Source organism: Syngnathus typhle, linkage group LG7 (genome assembly GCF_033458585.1).
Source record: "Syngnathus typhle isolate RoL2023-S1 ecotype Sweden linkage group LG7, RoL_Styp_1.0, whole genome shotgun sequence".
Taxonomy (NCBI): domain Eukaryota; kingdom Metazoa; phylum Chordata; class Actinopteri; order Syngnathiformes; family Syngnathidae; genus Syngnathus; species Syngnathus typhle.
The window spans coordinates 16,846,875-16,871,253 of record NC_083744.1 but is presented as its reverse complement, the minus strand read 5'-3'; the positions used below and the strand labels follow the sequence as shown (position 1 = coordinate 16,871,253).

Genomic DNA, 24,379 nt, shown 5'->3' with positions numbered 1-24,379 from the left:
AGCCAATCACAAAGCGTTTTACAAAAACTGACGCGATATTTTAGTTTTGGATCAATCGTAGACGTCGACACTGCTCCTTCGACGCGATTGGCTAAGCGGCAGAACGACGTTAACTTCATAACTCGTTGACGTGGGAATAAATATTTTGTATAAATCAATTTTAACTTTTGTCACCATTCATCCAAATATGACGATTACCATGATACATGTTATTCATGTAGTTGATATTGCAACTTTTCTTAAGGCGTGTACGAGCTGATTGCTAAGGTTGTCGTGGTTGCTAAGCGACCGGTAAAACGCTTACGTAATGATTCCGGTGACGAGAGGAATACATCACTTTCACCCACTTTTAGCTGGATGACATCTTACTTCGTCATTTATTCACTGTTAATTACCAGTATATATGTAATTTAATAAGACGTAATCGTTTTTTTTTTTATATGAGCGAAACTGCAAATGCCGCCACTCAGTGCTATGGGTGTTAGCTTTAGCATCTAGCACCTTGTGGCATTGTTAAAAACAATGCACAAAATGGGCGCATAATGCGTTTTTAGTAAATGGTCGATTGGCTCGAGTGGAGTTGCTCATCATTATATCCGTGCTTGACTGTTCAGGTCTAGACACTTTTACCGAAGGCGCTCTTTTTGAGCATAATGGAGGAAACGTTCTAGTCGGTTGTCAACAGTAGCGTCGAATGACGCTTAAATACCCACAATGGCCTCAGTGCTGGTGAGTAAAAGTTTTTTAGACGAATAATTTTTAAACAAAAGAAGTTGCCGTATGTGCTGAATAAGCAACTTTATCGCTAAGAAGATTTGCCAAGTAGAACTGTCAAAACACTCCCAACATCTCGTATTTATTAAACTCAGACTATTGAAACATAAAACAATGTTTAAAATGCGTCTCTGTCCTCAATACAGGATGACCCCAGCATGGAGAGGCTTCTTAAAGGCCACAAGGATTCGGTCACCTGCGTGCATTTTAATCCAAACTCCAAATTATTGGGTAAGTAACCATACCGAATAATAATAATTGAACTCGTTGAAACTGGTTTTAAGTTTCATCAACTTCTCGCAGAAATAATACAAACAAATCTATTGTTTAGTGCCATTTTCTCCCAGCAGAAAAATAACATGTATGTAAAATGTCCTTAACACATTTTCAAGATGAACAATTTGACTTTTCTCTTCTTCTTCATCAGCGTCGAGCTCCCGCGATAAAAGCCTGATGATCTGGAATCTGTCAGCCAAGGGAAGGTCCTTGCGTTTCATCAACCATCAGGACGCCGTCACGGCCGTGCAGTTCTGCCCCGTTGGCAACCTGGTGGCGACCTCGTCCAAGGACAAAACGGTGCGACTGTGGAAGCCTTCCTTGTAAGTCGCTGAAAATCTTTAAACTTCCCGATCCCTTTTTTGGCCCTCATTACGTGTTATGTTTCAGGAAAGGGGAGTCGACAGTATTTAAGGCGCACACGGCTGCCGTGCGCAGCGTCGGGTTCTCCCACGACGGCGTGAGGCTGGTGACGGCATCGGACGATAAGTCGGTGAAGATTTGGAGCGTCGCCCGGCGATGTTTTATCTGCTCGCTCAACCAACACACCAACTGGGTACGCTGTGCTAGGTATGTGAGCGTTTATTTGTTCTTGTGTCTTGCGTAACATTTTTCATTTGATCTTCAAACTGTCAGGGAGTATTTCTCAGATCGGTGATCGTTTGGTATGGTCTAGACACGCCTACTGATGCCGTGTCACCTTCCTGCACATTGGTTTTTTTGATGGATATTCAACTTTTTAGTTCTCGGATATATGATGGCCCCTTTTTAAAGATCAAGCCTAACGGAGACTTTCAACCGTGTAGATTTTCGCCGGACAGTCGCCTTGTTGTGTCCTGCGGGGATGATCGCACCGTCAGGTTGTGGGACACGTCCAGCAAAAACTGCATCAACTGCTTCACTGATTACCCCGGGTAAACAAAGAAAACGTTATTGTAAGGATGATGGTGTACTTTTTCCGCATTTCGCCATAATCGTCCGCGTTTCAGATCCTCGACCTACGCGGACTTCAACTCAAGAGGCACGTGCATCGCGTCGTCGGGTGTTGATAACGCACTTCAAATCTGGGACCTACGCACTAATAAGATCATCCAGCATTACCTAGGTAATCAAGCAGCCGCACAGAAGAAATTTCAAGAACATTGTCGATCTGGTTTGCGTTGTAGTCCACAGCGCTAGTGTCAACAGCTTCTCCTTCCACCCGTCTGATAACTACCTGATCAGCGGCTCCAGCGACAGCACAATCAAAATCCTTGACCTGCTGGAGGGACGCCTCATCTACACGCTGCATGGACACAAGGTGCATATTTTATTTTTAATATTTTATTTTAATCTTTTTTATTTTATGTATATATCTATTTTTATTAATTAATTTTTTAATTTTATTTCATCTTAATTCAATCTTAGAGAAAATATTACAACTGCAACAAAACTTTGAGTAGTTGTGATGATATGATAGAAAGTTTGATTTCATGAGAATAAAGTGATCAAACTTGTTTTCAAACTACTTTTTAGGGCGCCGTCCTCAGTGTGGCCTTTTCCAGGACTGGAGAATTCTTTGCTTCTGGGGGCATTGATTCACAAGTGGGTTCCTTTCAACACGAGTACAGACAAAACCATTTAAAAAAAAAAAAATCAATATGGTATCATTGTCTGTTACGATACAGAATTGACACACTGGCATCGTATATCCAATATCAACGCTGTGATGTGACATGATGTTATCGAGAAATTATCGTTAAAACTCTATTTTGTCTGTCGATCAGGTGATGTTGTGGAAAACCAACTTTGACGCCAAATCATACCGGGAGGTCCTGGAGCAGCACAGCCGGCGGGCGACTCCCAACTCCCCGCCACACCTGACCGATATCCACCCCCGGGTGCCCCACCCTCACCCGACGCACACGGTGGACATTCAGGTGCTTTTGCCACTAGCTCTCAATGTTAAAAAAAATAAAATGTTAATGGTGCATTTATACAGGTGGGTCCGGGACTGACGGACACGCACTCATCAAAACCATACATCGTCGAGCTCCAAGAAGGTCCACACCAAGACGCAGTGAGTTACATTTGAAATGTCATCAAGATTTATTGTCGCGTTGTGTGCAAACTCCTGCACGTCATGGCCACTAGGTGGCAGTGCAAACCAACCTGCGTTTTTTTTGTTTTGTTTTTTAAACCTGCTGCTGCACCACTTCAAAATTCATGTTTTTTTTTCTCGCTAGACAATCATAATTCACATTCGACAAATAATTGCCGGTACACGCAAATAATGGATTGGTCGGCAATTAATGTCAGGGGACAAAAACAATGGTCGCTAGTAAACTGCAGGGCTCGTATGGAGAAACAATATGGAGTCGTCAGACACTTTCATAATTATATCATTATAATAACATGGCCTATGCATTTCTATCAAATGTTATCTGGAATATCCACTTTACTCTTGTACCATCTGCCCACTCCTCCTCCGCCTCTTCCGGATACTTCACTGGCGCATGTGAAAGCATGTGCTGGGCAAGTAAGAAGTGGTGAGAGATGAAGGGAAGAGGAGAGCAGTGGTGGGTGGTGTGGGCGCTGTTTTTGTGGGGGGGCTTTGAGGAGTCCACGTGCCGGCGCCCCGGGACCCTGAGGGCCCTCTACCACGCTCTAATAATAGATGAGCCAGAGTGGGTTTAAGTCAACCACTCAGTGCGAGCAACCGGGCTTGCCCAGTACACCTTTTCACCACTAGCGGCGCTGTTGCTCACACGCAAGAATGAACGCGTCGAACTCATCAGCCGTGATTCTGAAAAACAGCTTAATTTGCCTTTTCGTGCAAAATGTGACTTTTTTTTTGCCGTCACCTTTTGAATTTTCGCCCCTGAATAACATTTTGCAATCTTTTGTACCTAAATACAATCATTGCATTTCTAATGGCGTAATCAATCATTGACTTCTCTGAATATGGTGACCAGTCCAAAATAAGTACCGTAATTTTCGGACTATAAGTCGCGTTTTTTTTTCATAGTTTGGGTGGGGGGGGCGACTTATACTCAGGAGCGACTTATATACATATATATGTTTTTTTCCATTTTTTTGGGGAATTTTATGGGTGGTGCGACTTGTAGTCCGAAAATTACGGTATATACAAAAATTTCTGATGAACCTTGTGCCTATAACGCATCATTTTGCGGTCACGCCTCCATCAGCGGGAGTCCTCGGTCACACTTGATCCCCTCAGAGTGCTTTCCTCTCTTCCCTGCCTCCATGTTCCGCTCAAATGCTTCCCAACGTGGGCGTATACGTGATAACCGAGGGGGGTGCGGAAGTAGCCTGAGGTGGGTGCGTGGGTGGGAGGGAGATTTCACCACTTGCAGTTCTGCCGCTATCGGTCAGCATTGACCTCTTAGTGACACAGCTGTTGGTAAATTTAGCAGCTTTTGCTCAAAGTTTTGAAATGTTATTCCTTAGCAAACTCTCCACTGAATTCCAGCAGCTCTTCTTTAAATGCCTCGAAAATTGTTATTCGATTACACAGCAAGCACCTGATGGATTTTGAATGATATTCAGTATGAGGGGCTCGTTATAATTTTTGCGAACTTGACAAATTATGCATTAGTGACGGCTTGGTGAGGAATGTGAATAACACGCACTTTGCTGTTCAGTAATGATTAGAAGATGTGATAAGATTCTTAAAGTTTACATAATTTCTTTCAAAATGCCCCCAGGGTAAGTTTCAAATGCTACGCCATGCGTCATTTCAACTTTTTTTTTTGTTTGCCTCGCCACTGGGGCACAAAGAAAATCCAGCTCATCTCTTCCATTGCAAATTGAGAGCATTCATTGCAAAGGCCACTGATATGCGGAGATAACTCATTTTGCTTCGCTTCTTCTCCACATCTGGGAGTTTCAACCATTAATTTTTCTTTTTGGATTGTCCGCACTGAAAGATTTCAAAATTTCAACATGCAACAAAAGATTCCATCTTGACCAGTAATTTACTTTTTTTTTTTTTTTTTAATTTTAAATTTATCATGAATATTTTAACATGAAACAAAAAATTTCATCTACATGTTCATGTCCAGTAATTTACTGGGCTTTTTTTTTTTAATTTTATTTTTTTATCATGAATATTTTTTGTTGCTCCACTCCTCTGCCATTTATCAGTAACACAGTGAACATGAGTGGTTCATATAAATATTTAAAACATATTTACTAAAACAAAACTTCAGGTTAGGGGTCACTGTGCTCCTGGTTAAAAGTTAGTCTCGAGCCTTGATGTTTCATTTTTCTTGGGACAAAATGTAACTTGAGTTTTGTAGTTAACTATTAAAATTTTAGTTCACCTTGTGTACAGCTCAAGCAATTTTCCACGCCATTTCTGTAGCTATTAAAAATCCAACTTTTCCGATCAGTCAGATTGTGTGTGCATTTGTGCGTTAAAGAACCAATTAGACGGCGATTGAGTTACCGGCCGCCGTCTCGCGTGTCACCGCTTGGCTCGCTGTGACGCCACGGCGTTCTCCTTTGCGGTTGTTTGTCCTTTCGCATTGTGTGTCCACTCCGGAATTCCGATCCCTGGGTTAGGCCAGGCGCATTCGCACACGCCTGGCTGCACCTCGTGTGGAGCTTCCCGCGCAAAGGGGATGCTGGGAGATTGGATTGCGCCGTGGGTTTAGTTTCCATATTTAGATGGCGGAGAGGAGAGCCAGAGTGACAAGACGCGGCGGAAACGAGCTAAAAATAGCAAAAACCTCTGGGGGTGAGGAAGGAAAGGGGGATTCTTCTGCTTTTCACCAGGATGAGGACTCCTGAAAACTGCATCACAATAAAAATGTAACAAATGGACATTATTGTTTCAGTATTTATCATAGAAATCGACCCATCACAATTTTTCACACCCGAGTCAAGTCCGTTGATTTATTTTAATTATCTAACAATGTCGATATACATTGGATTTTTTTTTCACCCCCCCCCATTCCTGAATAAGTCAACTTTTGCGGTCGACATTAAATTTTTCCTACCAACGTCAACAATTACAATTTTAGACCAAATTACAGCTATTTTGTGGTCACTCACTTGATTTTTGTGCAAAAATACAGCCATCATGTTTTTTTATTTTACTGCCAAAACATCAATTGTGTTTCTGTGCTAAGGTACGACTTTGTGGTCAAGCATTTAAAACATTTTTTATTCAGCTATTATAATTTTTTTGGGCCCAAATATGACTTTTTGTTGCCCACCCCACCATAATTGCCTTTCCATGCATGAATGGTGTCACTGTTGTAGCAAAATGTCTTTTTTGGTGTGTTTTGTATGTAATAAGGGGAACACTGTGGAAAAGTGACTGACGGGAACAGGTTGGGTCACAGTGTTGTCTACTAACATTTTTTTCTTTCCATGCTCACTTGGCCAGAAACTCGATCGTGCTCATGAAAAAGACACGAGGAGGGCAAGTCCTCATCACTAATGCAGCAGGATTCTCTCTTCCCTCCACTCTCTCGCCTCGCCTCACCTCTCTCGGCCTTTATCTCCTCGTCTTATGCAACGCATATTTAATGCATCTCAGGGAGGCCCGTGGGGCTGCGAGGGGGTTCGCCTTTGACACTTTGCTGCGTTGAGTTTTTCAACTTTAAATACAGGATCCTTTTCTATTTACCCCTTTCAAGTTACAAAATGCCCAATATGCATTTTGAAGCCTTTTAGCACAGTTCATCATCTTGAGACGACGCTTCATTATCACATCCGATGATTCGAGTGCCACGGAGATAAATAAAGTCTTTGGGAAAACTTCCAAATTTTCTCATGTGGTGATCTATTTTAGCTTTGAACAAAGAATGTTTTAATAGCAAAGTGGTCGGTGTGACTTGAAAAGTAATTGGTATCGGAAAATCGGCTTTGATTTAACGGAACTCAATGCATCGATTGAAACGGAATCTAACTTTTCATCTCGGTCGTCTGTACTCTTGACCAAACTGATGATGACCTCCCACTTGAAAGGCAAATATTAATCGAATTGTTTTGCCTGATTTCTGCCTTGAGAAATAGGGGCTAAACACAGAAAGTCATGCGCCCCAAAGAGCAGCGAGCATGAGATTAGACTTAAGTGTCCTCATGCCACCTGGAAGATTGCTTCAAGATTGGCGGAGGAGAACAAGCGCTGGGCCTGTTGCCTGTGCGTGTCTGTTATTTTTCTCCAAACGTATTACACAGATGGTTTCCGAAGTTCTACTTTCATCTCGTGTTACCGAGACTCTCGTCTTCCTTATTTCACAACTCCTTCACCAACATCTCCAAGAACACTTGAGAAGTCCCCATGCATATTTTATGGTACACAAGGAATTATGCCACAATAATTTATCGGAAGAAAAGCCACATATATTTACGCAACTTTTTTAATTCATAACACCTAAAAAACAACAGTTGCAACATGTGTTGTGTTTGCACGGGTATTTGTCAAAGAGGTGAAGGTCTCACTATAAGGCGCTTTAGACGATGGCCGCTCGCCCGGTATGTGTGGGAACGTGGCGAAGGTCGGGGCCGGCTAGCGTAGCGTCTGAGAGGCTAACCCAATGCCGCAACAATTAAGCCAAAGCTTGGACTCAATAGAAATGAGTTTCTCACGGGTTCTTTGCGCTCCTTTTGGTATTAGCTCAAGTGCTAAAGCTGATTAGGTTGCGTTTGTGTGCGTGCGCGTGTGAGTGTGTGCAAATACAATTTCTTTAAAGGGGGAGTCAACTCCAAAGTTTTCTTGCTAATATGTTCTGTGCAAGTGTTTTGATTTATGTTTCATTTGCGGAATAGGATTTAAATCTCGCTAGTTTTCTGAAGCTGAGCCGTGATTGGTTGTTAACAGCAACTGTGATGTCATACATAAAAATGTTTTGGTTAACTGTCTTGAAAATAAGACAGTAATCCCTTCATCCCTGTATGAGTGCAATCCTTGTCAAAATGAGACACCATGAGAATTGGCATGGAAAAACAGATGGGCGAATTGGAACATAGTGATCCACTCCTATCAGTTGCAAAGTCACGGCTGTGGCTGCTTGTTCCGGTCATGAGGTCATTTTTTTTTTCTCTCTCTCTTTTTCTCCACTCGCGCATTTGAGTGCAAGCTGCAAAAGGGACTTTCTCTCAAAAGTGGCCACTTTCTTCATTGGACTCGCTTGAAGGTGCACAAAATGGTTGCTGGTCACATGTTGGAAGCTTTTATATAAAAAAAAGAATAGAAGAAACTATTACTTAGTTCATGACCTTTTTTTGATTCAGTGAACCGTAGACAGCATCAGTTTTTTTTTTTTTTAGCACTTCCTGTAACAGACAGCAAGCAATTCCGGCCATCATCTTGAGTCTCCCATACTCAAGAGGTTAAAAGCATAATAATGTTAAATATTTAATGGATCTATATTATTTTTTGTTTTCACAAGAGTGCTTAGTTTTGTTTTTCTGACTTGAGGTCAAAATGACAGTCTTTTTGGAAAAAGAATCATTTTAACTTTGCTTATAGATTTTGCTGCAACGATATAGAAGTCAAACAAAATTGCTCATCAAAATCTTCCTGTTTCAAAAATCGCTTTTGACATTTAGTGGCACAGGAGAGGTAATGCCGATACTCTCGTTTTAAATGGCAGCCGGTGGGATGCTAATAGCGGGTGGTTCAAACAGACAAGAGCTGCCAGCATGTCCGCCACAGGCGTGGACGGCGGCGTGATTGACAGCCAGAGCCACGGGGGGGTTAGAGGTCATGCGGTGGCTTTGGCCTTCACCATGGAGCGTGGGGGCATAGTGAGCTGCAACACACACACACACACACACAGGTGGGCTTTGTCTGTCATCAGCGGTCCTGCTGGACTAAGATGCATTTCAGCAACCATCACACAGACAACATCGTGGTCTCATGTGTCAGATTTGATTTGGAGATTGATCTATTTTGCTTTTCAAGAAAAAAAGTAATGACTGATTAAAATCTAAAACATTTCTAAATTTTTATATTTAGACAAAGGCATTTTCTTTAATATTTTTTCAAGATTTAAGGTTTATTTTTGTATGTAAAAAGTGAAAAGTCAAATTCTTTCAACAAAAAGTAGTCATGAAAGTTAAGTTACATTTTTTCAACAAGGTCTGATCTTAAAATGAAGCTGACTTTATGGAACAGTTTTCTGGGAGGATTAACCTAATATATTTATTTAAAAAAAAAACGTTTTGGCGAACAATTAATATTTATTTAAGAAAATAGGTGATATGTTTTTGAGAAGGGGTCTTATTCCAAGTAAAAAAATATGTTCTGAGAAAAAAAGAAGTCGCTTACAGCTATGACCTAAAAAAAAAATCACATTGTATGTGTCAAGATAACGTACTGGTCATTTTCCCATTGCAGTGGTCGCTCAGGATTATTCCTTTTAAAGGAAGTCCAGTCTGGGAAGTATTAAGCCCACATGGCATGTGCTTTGCCACCCAGCCAAAAAGCTAAGATTAACAACCGAGCATTGTGTCCAAAAGCTGATTACTCGAGTGGCAAACGGCTGATGGGGCCAATTTTTCATGTCAAAGCGTCACTGTGGGCGGCGGATGCGTTGAATGAGCGAGCGGCTGCGGCGCCATAGCTCAAAGTGAGAGGTGCATCAATCAATGCGCTGAAGAGGCAGTAGCACTTCCAGGCCTTGAAAGTTGACCGTGGGCGAGTCCATGCAAGAAGGGAGCCATCTTTTGCATTCCTGAAGATGAGACAGATTAGCACCGAGTTGCAAACTGCTGTGTTCTGTACACTGGCAAGAAATCAAATTTGATATAGTCCTCCATTCTCGACCTCCACATGCGCATGTGTTAAAATGCGAATAATGTGGGTAAGTCTTACTTACCGAGGAGCTTTAAAATGGGCTAATCCCACGCCGCGCTACAGTGACGCTCATTCACTTCCTCGACGTGAAAGGATTCGCCTCCGCTTGCTGGGAAAGAAATCTCGAGGGCTGGGAAAATAAATCAGAAAAACAACAGCAGCAACGGTCGGGAAGTGTCAGTCTGGTTTCTTACCGACTGACGTCATTTTTGAACATCGAAAAATAAAACCAAAGCAAGTCTTGTGTCTTCAGATCAGGACTACAAATGTGCGACGTCATAAAAGCAAAGAACAAGAGATGAGACTTTGAGGCCAATAAAGAGATGACCACAAGTCTCGTGAGACTTCCCATCCAGAATTAACTCCACAACTGAACTGTCATGAAGTGAATGGAGCTGGGCGACCAAATGCAGGTTCATTGAAGAACTCAAAAGATAGACTAGAGGCTCGACTAGAAACAAGACTAGAAACAAGAAGACATGAGACGAGAACAATCCAAAGGGAAGTGACTTGCAGACAGGACTTAAATACAAGATAGGTAACGAGAGGCTGGTGATGGCAATCACATAGATTGTGAGCAGACACAGGAGGGGAGGGGCGAGCACACAGAAACCATGGCAACATTAAAATAAGGAAACAAACTGTGACAGATCTTGACAACTTGTTCTTTGGTTTATGTGTGTAAAAAGTAAAACTCCAGTGGTCTTGAGATACTTGGTAGAGGCAGCTAAACTGTTCCTTAAGATGTCTCGGTTCCTTCCTGCTCTTCAATAAGGCACTATTAGTCGTTCTTTGCAGAGGATAAAGAATATATGACTGAGTACTGAGGTATTTTTCAAAGTCGAAGTCAAAGTCAGCTTTATTGTCAATCTCTTCACATGTCAAGACACACAAAGAAACCCGAAATTACGTTTTCTCTATCCCACGGTGACGAGACATATTACACGATAGACATACAAGTAAACGACACAATATAAAAACAAGAAGGCACAAACAATAAATAATAAGAATGATGAATAAATAATAAATAAACGGATAACACAATAAATAAGAGGAGCCAGTTTCAGTTTGTTTTGTAGCTTTTACTGAATATAATATGAGGTGCTCATAAATCTTTGGGGGTTGACAGTCATAAAGCTGCGACTACAATGCGGCCTGGGAAAAAAATGAGTTTGACAACCCTGCGCTATAGCATTAAGCTAGCAGACTTAAAAGTTGTGGTTTCTTTGAGTACAAAGAAATAATTCCAGTATTGTGATCACACGGCAAGCATAACAATGCAGGCTTGGCTGTGTTTGTCATATCAACAGTACAACACGTAATTGTGTGTCACGTAGCTGTTTAAAAACACAAGTGAAAAAAGGAAGTGGAGCACAGTCAGTCACCCTAAAAGAGAAATCAAAAGAGGAACCTGAGTGAATGAGTGACTGACTCATGTAAAAAAGACGGAAGTTAGATTTCCTCACCTTGCGACGTCCACGTAGACACTCCATAGCTGAAGGTTAGGACCTTTTATAGATGGACTCATAATAAATAGGTTTATTTCTGACTGTTGCGCATCCTTTTATTTATCGCAGCACTAATATGGCTTTTGGGGAGATGATGTAACCACGGTCGTTTGGTTTTGTGAAATATTAAAGGCCTTTTGTCTGGTCATTGGTGTGAGCTTTGATGTTAAATGAATGAAAGCAGAATTAGTTTATCTTTTTTCCAATGATGATACCAAGTTTCATAAGACAGATTATAAAAGGTACAATGCCGATGTGCACAATGTAGTGTTTGGTAACTGTTATTTTTTGGGGGGGCCATGAAATATTCTCTAACATTTTTGTTTCTGTCCGATTTACTTGGAAAATAAAAGCTAATTAAATATTTCCAATACTGTGACAAGACAACAACGTTCCATGTTTTTTTTTTTTGTTTTTTTTTAAGGTCATCGTTGTGTAAAGGTAAGCTAAAAATAGCTGCAGTGTTGAAAGAAGAGTGCTTGAGATGAAAAGCATTAAAAAAGAAAAAAAAGATTCGAGCGGCGGCTGCGTTGGCGTGGCGACTAGGGCTGAAGTGTTTTTTTTGCTCTTCAGTTTTTTTGTCTCGCTTTGAAGAGGACGAGAGTCGTGATCCAGACTGTCCTTGTTGTCGGACTCTCGTCTCAAAATGAAATTAGGTGACCATGTTGGGTTTAAAAAATGCTGACCACAAAAGCCCACGGGCAGGATTGAAGGCTCAGTCGGGCCATTTCTGACCTGCGTGTTTGACACCGCTGTCCGAGAAGATTTCACAATGCTAAAATCGCTAGCCTATCATTAGCGCTAAACTGTTCAAATGAAATCCATGTGAGCTATTGCGGATGTTTTCAAAGCGGAAGCTCCACCTGCTTATGTAAGAACATGGCGCCAACGATGAGTCATGGTCATGGGACTCGGAGGTTAGAAAAGCAAGCGTGGTGTCACAACGTTGCTACCTAAACATTAAATACACCAACGCATACAAAACAGATGCCAGCACGAGCTGCTACGTTCGCCTGTTTCACCCGGAGATCACAAAATTGGTGTCGCCAAGTCAATAAAAGTCCACTTTTGACTTTTATGCGGATTTAGATTTCAAACCTGCCAAAGTCAACCAGGCTTTGTCCTAGCTTTTATTTTTTTATTTTTAAATAGACGTCAAGTACATTCAAAGCATTAACCTGCTTGTTTGGAAAAGAGAACTCCTCCAGGTCAGCTCGAGTGGGTCAAAGGTCGACGTGGCAGGAGAACAAACTGTTTGTTTTGTGCTCAAGGACACAGGATGTTTATCGTTTTGGTGCGACAATGGTGCCCCCACCGCAGAACATGTTCCGTGTGAGTCTGCAGATTCAGACTTTTATCTTCCATATGACTGACTCACCATAAGTAGAAAAAAGCAATAAATACAACTAACCCTAACACTTTTGAATAATACAGTAAATATTTAACTGTTATGGACACCCAAATTTTTTTTTGTTATTGCACCAGCCCCCCCCCCCCCCCCCAAGAAAAACTACACAAACATTACAATTGTCGACTACAACAAGTTGTATTTCGTTGACCACAAAATCTTATGTGTGTTGATCCAAAAAATATTTTTTTCTTTTGGAAGACAAATCCAAAGATTGACCAGAACATGTTGTATTTTGGCACTCAAATGGAATCATGAAACACAAAAAGCTGTTTCTTACACATACTTTGACTTTTAAATGACAATAAATGACCGTAAGAATGTGTACTTTCTTTGAATGACGCGCTGCCATTGAGCCGTGACGAGGCCTTGGCTGAGACATTTGTGTGTGTGTGTGTGTATCATTGAAAGGCCGCCAAGCAGGATGTTTTGGTTTGAGCGTGGGCGGATGTCGCCGAGATAGACGAGCGGATGTGTCGGCTTCCTCTCGAAAAAGGAAAAGAGAAAAAAAAAAGTCAGAACAGCACCGCTGGCGGATTTTGTTTGTTTAGGCGGTAGCACGCGTACGTGGTTTGTGGTTTGCGCATCTCCCGCAGGTGTTTTGTCTTCCTGCGACTGCGGGCGTGACGCCAAAACACTCTTTGCACGAAAGAGTCGTCAAAATGTCTGTCACCTGACTTCCTGTGTGTCAGGAGATCAAAGCGACTTGACGGTTATCCACGCCAAGTCGATAAACCTCGTCAGCTCGTTGTTATTGTTTTGTGGTTCCAGGACTCAAAAAAAAAAAGTCAACTTTTTGGGGTACCGTTTTTTTCCATGTATAGTGCGCAAAATTTAACTAATTTATTGTCCTAAAATCTGGGGTGCGCATTATACATGGGTACAAAAAAAAAAAAACCTCTTTTATTTTTTATTTATTTTTTTTATCCAGAGATCATATGGAGGCCGCCATTACAGATGCGCTTTCTTCTCTGCTGTTCACTTCAAACACACTCCATACGAACACAATGCTCTCGTATCAGACGCTTGCTAGATCACCTGCTCGTTTGCTGTCACAATGTACCCTACACAAATCCGAAACATTTCTTCGCTATTGAGTATGCTAGCGCGAGCGCAGTGATACTGACCGGCAGAATAACATCCGGTTGTTCCCAAAGATGATCTTTTTTCTGAAATAATTTTATGTTCACGGACTTAAGTAGGAGTCAAAATTTGGGTGCGTATTATATATGGGTACAGGCTTTTTTCCAGCATCAACATGCCATTTTTAGGGTGCGTATTATACATGGGGGCGCATTATACATGGAAAAAAACGGTAATTATTTCTAACATTTCCAAAAGCGAGATGTGGAGTCAAAAGGTCAGCTGTGATGTTTGCGATCAAAAGTAACATCCTCATTGGAAGATTTGGAATTCGGTCCACAGATGTGGGATCAAACGTGTCATTAGCATGCGGGCGAGGATTAGCTGTGCTCTCCGCTTGGATGTGGAGGAGCTGTTTGATGTTAACTCAAGAGGCTGTTTGATTCTCATCATGTTGTTTGCTACCTGGAGACTGGATCTGGCACTCCCACTAGTAAAATGAACAACAAAAACTAAATTCGTTTTTTTTTTGCTCATTTTTCTTCTAAATTTTTGTCCAAAATTTGATAATAAAAAAAAACCCTGAAGTCAATCATTTAAAAAAAAAATTCAAGTTAAACTTTGATGGGCTTTGTTTTGCCAAAAAGGCAACTTTTCATGGTAACTTTTTTAAATGTTTGTCAATTTTACCTTTGCCTGTTACTTTTATGCTGAAATGAAACTTTTTGTCAGCAGTGACCAAATACTATCTTATAATTTTAGTCCAAAATACCGATTTGTGATCATTTTTCTAGCATTATAGTTTTCTGGTCAATTGTTATATTTTATGACCCAAAGACACAGCCGTTGTAAATGCTACTTTGACCTCCTACGACTTCCCTTAACCTGAACTAACAGTATAATTGGCAAACAAGCTAATCAGCGTGTCCTCCTGCCGATCGGCGCGTCCTGCTTATCTCCCCCTTGAACGGCTTTGATTGCGGCCTCTCTTCCTGTCTGGGGCAACAGGAGGGGGGGGGGGGGGGGTCTGGATAAACTCGGTGTAAATGAGCTTTGCAGCTGTCCACCAGATGTTCTCCTGAGCAGGAGGAGATGAAGAAGCGATAGCCCGGCCAGAGACACACGGACAGCTTTGTTCACCTCCGTTTGATACTTCCCCTCCCCGCCGCCGCCGCCGCCTCCTCCTGCGTATCTTCACACTCCTCCTCTTCGCCCTCCATCATTAACGGCGCTTTGAAGGCAGGACAGGAAGAACGGCGGAATCGATTGCTCTGTGCATTAAGTCTGGAATGTGTGACAACCTCCTCTTCCTTCCTCCTTTTCATTCGTTTTCCCTCCCTCCCTCCCTCTTTTGTGTGTGTGTGCCTTAGTATACGTATGCATGTGCCAACACTGGACGCCACATTAGGTACACGGTCCAATCTGATTCAGTTCAAAGCTCACTTTTAAGTTCTTCTGCCTAAGTTTCTTCTTCCTGGGTTAGGATCAACTTTAGTTCGGGTTGTAACAGGGAATAATTGAGAACCACTGTGTTCGAGTCAAGGTCGAGTAACCTTTTGGGCTGGGTTGGTTTTGATAGCGTTGTAGCACATTTGAACTTTACATGAGTGAGGATAAACAATAAAAAATCGAATGTGGCACTTGCCCATTCCTGCTCTATTCTAAGGTCTCTACGATCTAATTTCCTGACATGGTAAAGTGTCGCTACGTATACTCTGCAGGACCACGGCAACGATGTCCACCACTGCATCGTCGAGGGCTTCGCCCATGACAGTCCGTCTCCTGTCACGATGACGACAGATGACGAAGGCTGGACGAAGGAGGAGATCGGGGCAAGTCCATGGAAGCGGCGAGGGGACAAGGGCAAGAGACGTCGAGTCAGGGATGTTCGAACGGACGACGACGCAAATTGGCACCATGGCCAAACCGCCCCCCAGACGGAGCCGTCGCAGGCGCCGTCGGGGAAAACGCCCGTTATCAACTCCATCCTGCAACAAATCTTCAAGCAGCTAGACGTTCTCACGCAGGTCAGTGATGGCAAAAATGTTGGTTTTCATTTCATTAGTTAGTACACAAATTAAGGCTTCAAATTTGTTCCAATTGAGCGCCGGCCTCAAAGGTGTCTAGTGAGTGCACGGAGACTCCGCCCCTCAGTTGTTAACTGTCAATCAAATACTTTGACGACGACTTAATCGAATCAGCATTTTAGTGTGTACTCTTCTGATTCAACCCAACAACGAGGCACTCTATAGGCTAATGCTAAAGTCTTCCACCTCAGACCCTTTCCACATTGGAAGAACGTCTCAGCCTGACGGAGGACCAACTTCAGGACAGGCTCAACAAAACCCAACCTACTGGAAGACCACCTTAATAAACCATTGGATCACCTCAAATAAGGTACTACAAATGTGTGTGCGTGCTTCCCCTCCTGGCATATTAGCAACCGTCCGATGGCGTGTAACGCTCTGCGCGGCAAGGTCCGAGGGCGGATTGACCAGAGACATGCTAGTGTTCCTCATCTGGATCACGACATCCATCTTGTGTCATTCTCGTCTCCGAAATAAGTGGCGAATGAAATAAAAATGCGTTGGTCATCATAAGGACAAAGCTCCCAGCAACGTCTCGGCCAACGTGGACGCCGCCTCACACGGCCAATCCAAAGCTCTGAAGCTTCTTAACTTTGCTCTTCCACTTAAACCCGTCACTCGCGACCTCACCTCAGCGCCCATCACCCTAGCTAATGAGGAGATCACTCTCCATCTGCTACAGCTCGAGCCAGACCACTTTACAACATTGCTCCATTTTGTTGTGGTTTATTATCACGTTTCATCCCCGGTAAAGCATGATTGAAAATGTACCCGAATATTATTCACCTCAAATTTATTATTGTTGGTTTTAATCGCGGCTAATTTGATGCATGCACTAACCTCAAAACAAGATTACGCTTCCTATAGACCTCTAAGATATATTTTGATTATATGTAATGGAATACAGTATATATTATTAACATTGTATGTTTTTTTTTTTTATGTTTAAAAGCCCTCTTTAATAAAACTTTTTTTTTTTATGAATGAGCGACTGCTGTGTTTTTGGCTATGGGACATGGCTGCCGTGGCATTACGCCTGCTACGTGACCGTGGGGATCTTCCTTGTTGATCCCTCGCTCTTCTGTCCTCCTTCCAGCGGCTTTATATTGCCTAACTGGATTGACCAGACTCCGTCCTGCTTTCACTGTACACAAACACACATTTTGCTCTCAGAGCATCCTGTCCTGACTTTGGGGAAATGGGAAAGGAGAGGAACTCCGCTTGTTGTTGAGGCCACATTTACGCTCTGGCAGCAGAAAGCAGGAAGTGAATGGGGTAAACACGTCAAGTCAGCACTTTCCTAGGAAGTGTTTTTTTTTTTTTTTTTTTTTCCTCCTATGAGAAGAGCGCACGATGGGGTAAAGCCAGGGCAGCCGTTGGGCGCTAATCATCACGGTGAGGCGTTGTAAGTGCTGATCCTTCCTGGGTTGTGGAGCTTTGAACTTTTAAGTGGTTTAACTCCAGTGAATCTTTTAAGACGTGCAACCCTGCACGAGACCTGCGGGCAGCTGGTCTGACAAAGCAGGTTGGACTTCTTCTATGGTGGACCTCAGACTCCTATTCAGCTGTGGAAACACACTTTCTCACAGCCGCCTATGTTCCTCAATGATTTTCCTGAAGTTTTGATTCTAAATGAAGCTAAGTGTCAACTGCTTCAGATCTGAGTTGAGTGGACCTACACTGGAATGTGTCTATGGTCGCAATGAAGCTCTTTGTGCACTCTCCTAGTCAAAGCCAATTAAAAAGGATTCCACAATAATTCCTGTCCCAGGAAGGCGTGTAACATTCCCAACTTTGTTCCAGCACAGTCCCACCGAGCTCATGATGTTTTCTGGGTGGTCCGCAGGAAAAGCAAAGAAGGCTAATTGGGGTCAAAGTTAAAAAAAAAAAATCTAACCCCATTCAGCCTTCACCAACATTTTTGACACCTGGCAGAGAAACGAATCCGGCGCACAGTTTGATGTGTTTCTGAACCGATTATTTATTTTAAATCTGAGTCTGGTTGTGACTTATGTTTTTAACTTTGGATTCCAGCTACCGTAATTTTCGGACTATAAGTCGCGTTTTTTTTTCATAGTTTGGGTGGGGGGGGCAACTTATACTCAGGAGCGACTTATATACATATATATGTTTTTTTTCACTTTTTTGGGCTTTTTATGGCTGGTGGGACTTATACTCCGGTGCGACTTATAGTCCGAAAATTACGGTACTTTTGCCACTTTTGTCATATCTGCGTGCTGATGACATCTCAGCACACTCGAAAGTTGTTATCGCAAAGTACACACACTCGTTATCTGCACGGTAGCGGCCTGGGCGGAAGTTCACAACTCCGCCGCCGTCCCGTCTCGCTGACGACGTCTGTCTGTCTGTCTTTGCTGACTGTGTCATGTGTCACGGGGACTTCCTGTTTTCAGGACGCTGTTTCCTGTGTGTGTGCGTGACCATAACACACACACTACCACGCCCTCTTTTCTTCTCTGCCGCCGGGTAATCTCGTCCTCCTCCCTCGCGTCTCTCTGCCACCGGCTGGTCGTCTCAGACGGCCTCGTCTTTTGTCCTCACACAAAAAGATACACACACTAATCAGGTTCCTGTGTGTGTGTGTGTGTTTTTGTGATGCAAGTTTGAATAGGCGTGACATGAATATTGCTGCTTTGTGTCCTGTATTTTCTTTTTTGTGCTTCAGAAGCCCCCACTGACCCTGGATCAGCTGCTCAGCTAATGTGGAAACACGCAAACGAGAAGTCTTACATTTACAGATGTACGGCGAAAAAAAAAGTTAAAGTGTAAGCTGAGATGAGAAGGTTCACAAAAAGTACGATGGAAAATCACGTTAATTTATAAACACAAATGAACAAAGAAGTCAACGACAAGATTTAACCTCAAACTTTTTCCACTGTACCTTGACTTACAAGTGTGTCACTTATGAATAAGATGAAATGTTCAGCTCTATTTTATATAGCGCTATATTAAATCATTGAACAAATTCGACGCGGCTGTCAAGTCACTGCAGTATTTTTGCTTAAATTTGAAGTTTGTATTTGGATCCAGTCTGACTCTCATCCAACGTCTGCGTCCAAGGCTACTAACACGTGATTTAAAAAAAAAAATCCAAATAGTCTTCAAATGCAGTGGAGGTCAAATCCTACCAGACAGCAAGCAGTAGAAAAGAAAGAGCAGAATAGATTTAAAGGTGAATGCAAACAGCTTGGCTCCATTCGCTGCATGGGGGACGAGCAAGAGGGGCGGTGATCCGGCTGGGGGGGTCAACAAGGGCCCCGCGTTCAAGCTGGAGCCGCTTCACACATATGCTGACATACACACGCACACACACTCAAACACTTTTGTTCCCAGCCCCACGTTGGACCCCCTCCGTGGGGGCATGCTTGTTACTTCAGAACTAGAACAGGACCTCTGCGGGTACATTTGGAGGCCATGGGGGCCCCATGAAACCAGGAAGTGCCAGTCTAATGTCATAAAAGAGGACCCCCCCCCACACACTAGCAGGGGCTATGTTTGAGACCCATCCACAGTCGGTGAAAGTCTGAAAAAAAATGGGTATGATGAGAATAAAAGGTAGAAAAGCAGAAAAGTAGTCATGTTTTGCACACGAACCTAAAATACATAATATATAATACAAATGGTTATCCAAAAGTTCCTTTTTTCAGAATGATAAATATTTATAATATTTATATAATTATAATTATTTTCCTTAAGATGTACAGTTAGTTTCTAATATTCGTGTAACAGCTAAACGTGTTGACTTTTACTTGTATTGTAACAACAAACTGAGTGATGGGATTGTGTTGGTGCAGCATGTGAAAGCCGACTCCCCCCTTCCTCCCCTTGTCCTCCTTCCCTCCCTCCCTCCTTCCTTCCGCAGTTCTTCATCGTGTTTGCACTCACTTGATCCGGAGCGGAAATTCCTCTCCCTCTTTTTTTTTTTTTTTGTGAATGACAAACTCATTAACAATTCATCAACACAGAGGGGGGCGGGGGAGCAAGAAAGGAGGGCGGTTCGCGCCTTCCGGCCAACCGTTGCTAGGACGACCGACACTGGGGCCTCCTGCGATTGGCTGAGCATTGGAATGCCGCGCCGAGGCCACGCCTCCTCATTCTCCTCCTCCTCCGCCATTCAGAGCTTCGCGCTGCTCTCCAGGCTTCAGTAAGAGAGAAGAGAGCTGACGAGCAAACACGCTTGACAACTCATTCAAGCTTCGGGACGACCTCTGTCGGAAATTCAACATTCTCGGATTATTTTTGCCCTGGGTTCGTTAGGAACGAAGCGATTTGAATGAGCAAGAGCCAGCCGTGGGATTCATTCATCTCCCCGTCGTACACGGAGTCAACCCGCCGCCCATTGATTTAATAGCGCCCCCCCGGGACCCGTCTAAATGCTGGACAAGTTCAAGCCCGTGGCCCCCCCGCAGAAGCAGCCGCTCGACTCGATGGTCATGGCGGTGAGCAAGACGTCGGCGTGGCTCCGCGAACAGCTGGACGCGCCGCGTCGCGACTGCCTGCTGCTTCTCATGGACTGCCGCGGGCAGGAATCGTACGAGTCGTCGCACGTCCAGGGCGCCATCAGCGTGGCGCTGCCTGGCCTCATGCTGCGCCGCCTCCGCAAGGGCAACCTGCCGGTGCGGGCGCTGCTCGCCGACGGGCCCGACCGGGAGCGGTTCGCGCGCCGGTGCAAGAGCGCCACCATCGTGCTCTACGACGAGTACAGCCGCGAGTGGAACGAGAACGTGGACGGCAGCTCGGTGCTGGGGCTGCTGCTGCGCCGCATGAAGGACGAGGGCTACAAGGCCTTCTATCTGGAGGGTGAGTCGCTCCCCCGGAACCGCTGCACTTGGGCTGCTGGGCTGCCTTTAGTTACCCGGGCGTAATTGACACAACAAACAAGTCACAACCTGATACAACAAAAACTATACATTTGTATTTGTTGCAATACAATCAGACATATTTTCCTTCAAAAAAGGAAAGTTATATACGTTTTGTTTTTATTACACCATACTTTTTCGAGGAAAAATAAGCAAATTTGGCATGAAAACTTTCAGTGAAATATTTTCCAAACCAACAACGGCAAGTCTTTTTTTCTCCCAAAAACATGTTTTTTTTTTTTAATTTTCTTGCATGAAACATGATCTTAAAAAATGACTTGATTCTATTATTAGTCAAGCCAGCAGCTACCGTCGAGTTTGTCTTATCTTACACCAGCGTAACCTTATGGTGACTATGGATAAGGTGGATGTGGTAAACTAGTGGTGGTAAAGCAAAGGTCCTCGGTCCATATCTGGTCCGCTTGGATCGGGCGTACAGGACATTTGTATGTTCCAATGTTTACGTGGTATTTTCTGTTGTATTGTAAAGTGCTTTGCAAAAGTGCAATTGAAGTAAAGATGTATCGTATTGTATTCTAGGCGGCTTCAACAAGTTCCAGGCTGAGTTCCCGAATCTTTGCGAGACCAACCTGGACGGCTCTTCCGACAGCAGCCCCCCCTCCACGCACGTCCTGGGCCTGGGCGGCCTTCGCATCAGCTCGGACTCTTCGGACATTGAGTCCGACCTGGACCCCAGCAGCGCCACAGAGTCGGACGGCAGCCCGCTGTCCAACCCGCAGCCGTCCTTCCCTGTGGAGATTCTGCCCCACTTGTACTTGGGCTGTGCCAAGGACTCCACCAACCTAGACGTGCTGGAGGAGTACGGCATCAAGTACATCCTCAACGTCACGCCCAACCTGCCCAACCTCTTTGAGAACGCCGGCGAGTTCAAGTACAAACAGATCCCCATCTCGGACCACTGGAGCCAGAACCTGTCGCAGTTCTTCCCCGAGGCCATCAACTTTATTGGTAGGTGAAGCACTGAACTCCAAATTGACAACAAAATGTTTCTCCAAATGAATTGTGTTAGCGTAGCCTGTTAGCCCTCGCCTTTCCGTGACACTGGCGCCGTTTGGGCTAGGAAAGGCAGCCGGAGTCATGAGGGCGCTGTCAAGGCTCACAGGATGTCAACAGGGCCTGTAAATGGCTCCTTTTGTTCATGTAATGGGCTGGGGGGAAGGGGGGGGGCATGTCCTAGATTACTTTCAATGGCGCTTCCTTCCTGTTACGCTCAAATTACCGTCCGGCTTGTTGCTCTCGGGTTTCAGCCAGGACCTTTTAGCGAGTGCAGTTCTTACACAAGAGCCTGCTGTAGCGCTACGGCCCCCGCTGATCATCTCAACCACTTCCCTCAGTGCTGATAAGAGGCCAAGGCGTCAAAATGTTCCCCAACATGCTTTCATCAGTTCAGCAAATGGAAAGCAAAAGCAAAAAAAAAAAGGCAAAGCTCCATGAGTAAGCCGTCAAATATCAGCCAATGGTCACTACAGTTCAATCAAAGAATTGCGCTCTATGTTTGAAATATTAATTAATGGCCAAAACATAAAACTTCATATCTGCTGGATTTTCCCATTGCCAGATTGTTACTTCAAGAAGTTTTATATTTTTCCTATATTTTTTTCTCCATTAGGGATGATCACAGTACTCGTATTAGTATGGGAAATCCTGAGTTCCCATGTTAACGACGCTCCATTTCTCTTCCAGACGAAGCACGGGGTCAACACCGCGGCGTGCTGGTACATTGCCTGGCCGGCATCAGCCGCTCGGTGACGGTGACGGTGGCCTACCTGATGCAGAAGCTGCAGCTGTCCATGAACGACGCCTACGACATCGTCAAGACCAAGAAGTCCAACATCTCTCCCAACTTCAACTTCATGGGCCAGCTGCTGGACTTTGAGCGCACGTTGGGCCTCAAGAGCCCGTGCGACAATCGGCTGGCCGCTACCTCTGTGGCGCCCCCCGGCGGCCAGCCCCTCTACTTCACCACACCCACCAACCACAACGTCTTCCAGCTCGATCCTCTCGAGTCCACGTGAACCGGCGGCAAAGGTTGGAAAAGGTGAAATCTTGATGACCTCCTAACGTCCTGGAAAGAGTTTTCTGGCTGACAAGGCCGGATGCGAGCGGCGATCGCTTCAAAGCCGGCCGGGCGGGCGGTCGGGCGGATGACGGCGGTCCTTCCAGCCGAGTGTGTTCAAACTGGACCACCATTTTGAGTCGTGGACTCCATCTGACTTTCGCGATTATCTTCTGTGAAGACACAACTGGACGCTCTTTTGTACATAGTTGTTGATTATGCCAAAAACAGAAAACAATCAATCAAAAAGGAGGCTTTTCCATCTGTGTAATCTATTGCAGTGTTTTCCCAACCTCTCCCCAAATATATTGTGAAATCTCTTTTTCCAAACAAATTTACAGCGTGACATCAGGTAGGAGAAAAATGCATGAAGAGTTTGAATACTAGGACCAATCGAGCGAAAGAATAAATTGATAATAATTTCCCAGTGCACAGTGTATGGGAAGCACTGCTCCGAGCCAACAGCAGGCCTTGTCTTTGCACCTAAACTAATCAGTCCAGCTGAGGTTGCCTTATTTATTTCGCCTCCTCATGTGACTTTTTTTTTTTTTATGGGGGCAAGTGGAGTTTTTTTTTTTGTGCGTGTGTGTGGTGAGGGTCTCCGGGGGTGAAAGTATATGACGATGAGAGGAAAAGAACGTGGACGTCTCCCTCCTTCCTCCTATGAATGTAAAGATAAGTTATTAATAAATGGATATTTTGTCTACGGAAAATGCTGTGTTGCGTATTCTTGAAGCCTCGTGGCCAGAAACAGTCCAGACTGGTTCATCCAGGTTTTGGTTTTGTTCCTTTTTTTTGTTGGCTGAACCCTCAGGTATCTCCCACGAGACAGCAAAGTGATTGTGAGCGACGACAACAAGATGCTTAGGTGTCTTCATACAGACTTTTAAAAATGAGTTTATAATGAAATTGAAGTAACACACAAATAAGCTGTTTTTTTTTCTCCTCAATCAGAACGACACAGCAGCGCTCAAGTTGCCATTGCAGTGTGAGCGAGTTTAATTTTTGGACTTGTTTTTTAATGTAAAGTCACTTATATAAATTTTATTCTAAGATGTTTCAGCTAGTGGCTTTTACACCACTTTTTTCCACTAAATCAACATTGAACTGGTTTGTAACATCTTCCCACTACCGTAAGAATCGGAACATGCAACAACTACAGGCACAGAGTGGGGAAGATGCAACAAAGCCAAAACTCACCGTTGTTTTTGCACCGAAAGTACGTGCACATCCCTATTATGAACTTCATCTTTATTAAAAAAAGAATAAGTGGGTCTTCCGGACACTGTCATTTTGTTCAGGCACCTTTGCGGACGGCTACAGAGTCCTCATAGGGTTCATTGTGTATGGAAGACAAATATTGCTACTCATTGCTCAAATAAGTGATAAAGAAAGTTACTATTGTTACATATTGACATCTCATATTATGTCACAGTGATGGCTTGAAATGTTTAATCCAACTACTTTTGCG

At 43.7% G+C, this 24,379-nt stretch overlaps 2 protein-coding genes across 2 annotated transcripts; both read left to right on the top strand.

Annotated features, from left to right (window-relative positions):
* Nucleotides 1-286: 286 nt before the first annotated feature.
* On the top strand, nt 287-18,942 carry poc1b (POC1 centriolar protein B). Its single transcript, XM_061283264.1, has 12 exons — nt 287-729; nt 921-1,005; nt 1,202-1,373; nt 1,441-1,620; nt 1,857-1,964; nt 2,040-2,155; nt 2,217-2,350; nt 2,566-2,634; nt 2,817-2,969; nt 3,032-3,109; nt 15,586-15,891; nt 16,143-18,942. The coding sequence occupies exons 1-12, from the start codon at nt 715-717 to the stop codon at nt 16,233-16,235; spliced, it is 1,509 nt and encodes a 502-aa protein (XP_061139248.1). The 5' UTR covers nt 287-714; the 3' UTR covers nt 16,236-18,942.
* Nucleotides 18,943-20,089: 1,147 nt separating this feature from the next.
* Nucleotides 20,090-23,621, top strand: dusp6 (dual specificity phosphatase 6). Its single transcript, XM_061283265.1, has 3 exons — nt 20,090-20,772; nt 21,372-21,800; nt 22,536-23,621. The coding sequence occupies exons 1-3, from the start codon at nt 20,346-20,348 to the stop codon at nt 22,865-22,867; spliced, it is 1,188 nt and encodes a 395-aa protein (XP_061139249.1). The 5' UTR covers nt 20,090-20,345; the 3' UTR covers nt 22,868-23,621.
* Nucleotides 23,622-24,379: the final 758 nt, after the last annotated feature.